This window comes from Diaphorina citri, unplaced genomic scaffold, assembly GCF_000475195.1.
Source record: "Diaphorina citri unplaced genomic scaffold, Diaci psyllid genome assembly version 1.1 scaffold8019, whole genome shotgun sequence".
Classification (NCBI taxonomy): domain Eukaryota; kingdom Metazoa; phylum Arthropoda; class Insecta; order Hemiptera; family Psyllidae; genus Diaphorina; species Diaphorina citri.
The window spans coordinates 2,603-6,405 of NW_007385395.1; the positions used below are offsets into that span (position 1 = coordinate 2,603).

At 35.0% G+C, this 3,803-nt stretch overlaps 1 protein-coding gene across 1 annotated transcript in view; it reads left to right on the plus strand.

The window, feature by feature from the left end:
• The first annotated feature begins 1,103 nt into the window (after positions 1 to 1,103).
• Positions 1,104 to 3,803, plus strand: part of LOC103522351 (segment polarity protein dishevelled homolog DVL-1-like) — a 16,524-nt gene continuing 13,824 nt past the window's right edge. The window contains exons 1-2 of the mRNA XM_008487454.3: positions 1,104 to 1,264; positions 1,658 to 1,680. Coding sequence (XP_008485676.1) covers positions 1,104 to 1,264; positions 1,658 to 1,680 — 184 coding nt within the window. The remainder of the gene's footprint in view (positions 1,265 to 1,657; positions 1,681 to 3,803) is intronic.

Sequence of the window (3,803 nt, forward strand, 5' to 3'; positions counted from 1 at the left end):
GAAGTACTTTAAACCCGGAACCACTGTAGATTTTGTTTGAATTTGTACAATTTAGAAAGAAGAAATTGTTCTTTGAAATTTCATGGGTCAAAATGTTGGAAAGCTATTGAAAGATTGATTAGTGTGGTCCCGGATTTTACGTGCATAAAATCTATCTCAAGTGTAGGCTGTAGAAAGATTATGTAGAGGCACAATGTACCAGATAAACTTGTATTATAAGAGTAAATAGCTTGATAGAATATATATAATTGATCTCTAAAGTGTAAGCACCTCTGTAGAAATCACTATCACAACTCTGTTCTAAATTCATTAAATTTATTGCTTTTCAGAATAAACTAAACACTCTTAACCAACTTGGCACATAGTAGTGACATTTTCCTTTGCTGAACAAAAAGATTATTCCCTTGTATCACCGAAAATATCGAACCTGCAAACTTTGGGTTAAGAGTCAATACACTTGACTACTGCATATTAGAGTAGTTTTCCACTCAAAGAGGTGCTTATTACTCCCGTGTATTTCATTGTACATTTCGAAGCAATGTAATTTTTTTTTCTAAAGAATATTCATAGTTTTATATTTTACTAGGATATAATATTTTCATTCTTTCAAATCCTGTGTTCTTTTGTACATAAAGAAAAGTAATTAAAAAAATAATCAACTACATTAATTTAATCTATTTATCAAGAACTTTGTTTTTACTTTAGCTGTAAGTTCTTGGGCTCTAGGGACTTCCATTTACAGCGGATATCTGGATATTTTACAGCAAGATAAAAGTACCTACATACCTGAAATTTACCCTAGGGTCAAGCCCCATCAATCTTTTCCTCCTCCCCAACATGCAGTAAATGCAAACCACCCTGTATTTCTTGATAAAAATTAATAGCGTATTGCATAATCACATGGGTTGTTTATTATGCAGGCGTTTTATGTACATCAACTTTCCAAACAGCTGACAGCTTCGCTCAGTGCGCATGCGTCTCAAAAGTGAAAAAAATTCACGCATGCGCAGTTTCTTATTATTGTTCAGAAATCGCATACGGACATATTTTTGTGTGTTTTTTGGTGATGGAAAATTAAATTTAATGTGATTTTCAAGTGAATTATGGAGGAAACCAAAGTAATTTATCACATAGACGATGAAGAAACACCCTATTTGGTCAAATTACCAGTTTCCCCGGACAAAGTTACTCTGGCCGACTTCAAAAATGTCTTGAACCGGCCCAACTTCAAGTTCTTCTTCAAGTCTATGGACGATGATTTTGGGTAGGTCCTAGGAATGTATTTCTCACAAACCAGAGAGATTTCTTATTGGAATTTTCCATCTATCAGAGTCTTTTCTCTCCAGGAAGACTTTGCTTTAGAATCTCCTTTTTCCCCAAGCCATATTTATGTCAAGATTACAAGATTTATCACACAGATGTATCTACCTGTTTAGCAATCACTCATCTAGGTTTCTCATACCAGAAAGTTCTTAGTTCCCACCAAAGTCAAAACTTCCTCAAGTTGATTAATGTCTTGTGGAGTTCTGTTAGTATTGTAGTCTGTAAACTATGTCATCCTCATATTATAAACTGGAATAATAAAATAATATCCATTTCTCATGATTGATTGTTACCTAATATAATCTTGCCAGTTCTAAAGTTGGTCGAGATACAGAACTGAAGAACTTAAAGTAGAAAGTAAGAGAGATAAAGAAAGGGTCCTTATTACAAGAATTTTTCTGTAACAATTATATATTCGTGTATGCAAAACATAACGATCTTCAGTCGTGAGTTTACCGAGAAGAGATGGGTTTGGAATTTAGATACCTTATCCAGTCCGTGGATTGTAAAAGAAGTGTATTTTATTTTCTTGTATCTTATTTCTCCAAGAAGGAGCAACGCATCCTGGTGATTGCGGTTTTTAGTGACTTTCTAGAGTGGTGTGCATTCTACCGTCACGAAGTATACCAGCCTTCATTGTATTTAGAGTGGCCCCTTTTTTTTGTTGGTTTTATTCCATGGGGACTTTATGAGGAGTGGATTAGATATGGAGGATAATGTTACGAAAATGGAAAACTATACGGCGACGCGTGGTGTCCCGCCCGGAGAGCTAGCAAGGTAATAGGTAGCTTTCTAGGGAAACTCCTGCTTCGTTCTCCTTGTGGCGTATCTTCTTCTTACTTTGTTCTTCTGGTTCTTGGGTATCCCTCTTAATTTCGCTTCTTTCATTTCTATATCCATGGCTGGATAGATCAAATTTGTAGTAAGTAACGTGAGAGTATAAGATCTTAGAGCGTACCTTTCTCTAATAGCACTATGTCCTATGACATTCATCTATTCCATGTATGACCCACATCAAACAAACCTCCAACCACCAAGCTTAGGTACTTTTAATCACTCCCAAAAATTACCCTGTCTTGCTGTAACCATTCTTTGTAGAGTACGATTTTTAAAGGAAAATAACCACATGCTATCAACTACAAAGCTAGTGAAATGGACTAATCACCTACACATTTTCTTCTTATTGTCTTTCTTTTGTTCTAAGTGCTCCTATTTAATTTCTATATTCTTTATGCTCATTTATAAGGTTTCTTTCTATGATAAAGTCTATATCATTGTTTAGCTGTATAAGTTTATTATTCTTTTTCTATATTTATTATAAATAAATTAATGTGAATTGACCGGTGGAAGTTTTTAAGAACACCAGGAGTGCTATGCTCTATGGGGTCAGAGCCACAGATAAGACAAAACTGACGCGGATTATTTTTTATGTCTATAAAATAACTACATGTGAGTGATCCTCCACTTGTATTTGCCACACGCCGAACCTGTACCGAGATAAAACTTATTTTCCAATACCGACCGACCCAGGTCTTCACAAGACTCACCCACATGATGGTTCCACGCCTGACGGTTCCTGATAGACAGCTTAACTTAAATTATATAGGATGTATGCACGATGGGAGGACGACTGTGGTTGACTTTTGCCTTTGTTCTTTTACACAAATTCATGGGATGGAATTCGTGTCTAATAATCGATCGTCAAGGGACACTTGACTTTGGGCAGTTTGAAAAAACAAATTTGACTCTGCAATTTTCTGGTATGAGTAAAGTAATAAAAAGAAAGTAAGTAATTGATCACCTGCAAAAAAGTAGGGTGTATGTTTTTCAGGTTTCACTGATCCCCAATCACGAGTCTAGATTGAATTTATTGGATGACTGCAAAAACTCCCGTGTTAATTTTACAGTTTATAAACCCATGGAATGTTCGAGTTTAGTAAAAGTTTCGATTTCCTTAAAGGAACGTTTTTTACGTCTTTTCAGTCGTACTTGCAACTTATCTATTATTGTGAACTTATCTATATTGCTAAATCAAATTTATACACAACATATTGAATGGGTACTAGTGTTGGAGAAGGTAACTTTTGTTCCGCTCCGCGCCGCCACACGTAGTAGAAGTATTAAAGACAGAAACTGGTGAGACTTGTTGTTTTTATAAATTTGAGTATATCGTGTAACTTATGATTGTTTCATTCAACCATTTTACAGATGAAGGATCTAAGAAGACTTCAATGAACCAAGGAAAGCCTGAAAATAATTCGTTTTCCTATCCCTTCATTCAATTCTCGATTGTTCTTCTTTGTTTCCGGACATAGAAAGTATGCAATAAAATTTTTGAGAAATGGATGAATAGATGAGTATGTCCCTAAATGTGTTGAGAATAGTAGAGTAACTAACTTACTCTTCCAAAAACAGGAGTAATAAGTCAGTAGTGGTTATAACTTTGTCACTTCTTATCGTCTTGGTAAGATTAAGTTTTT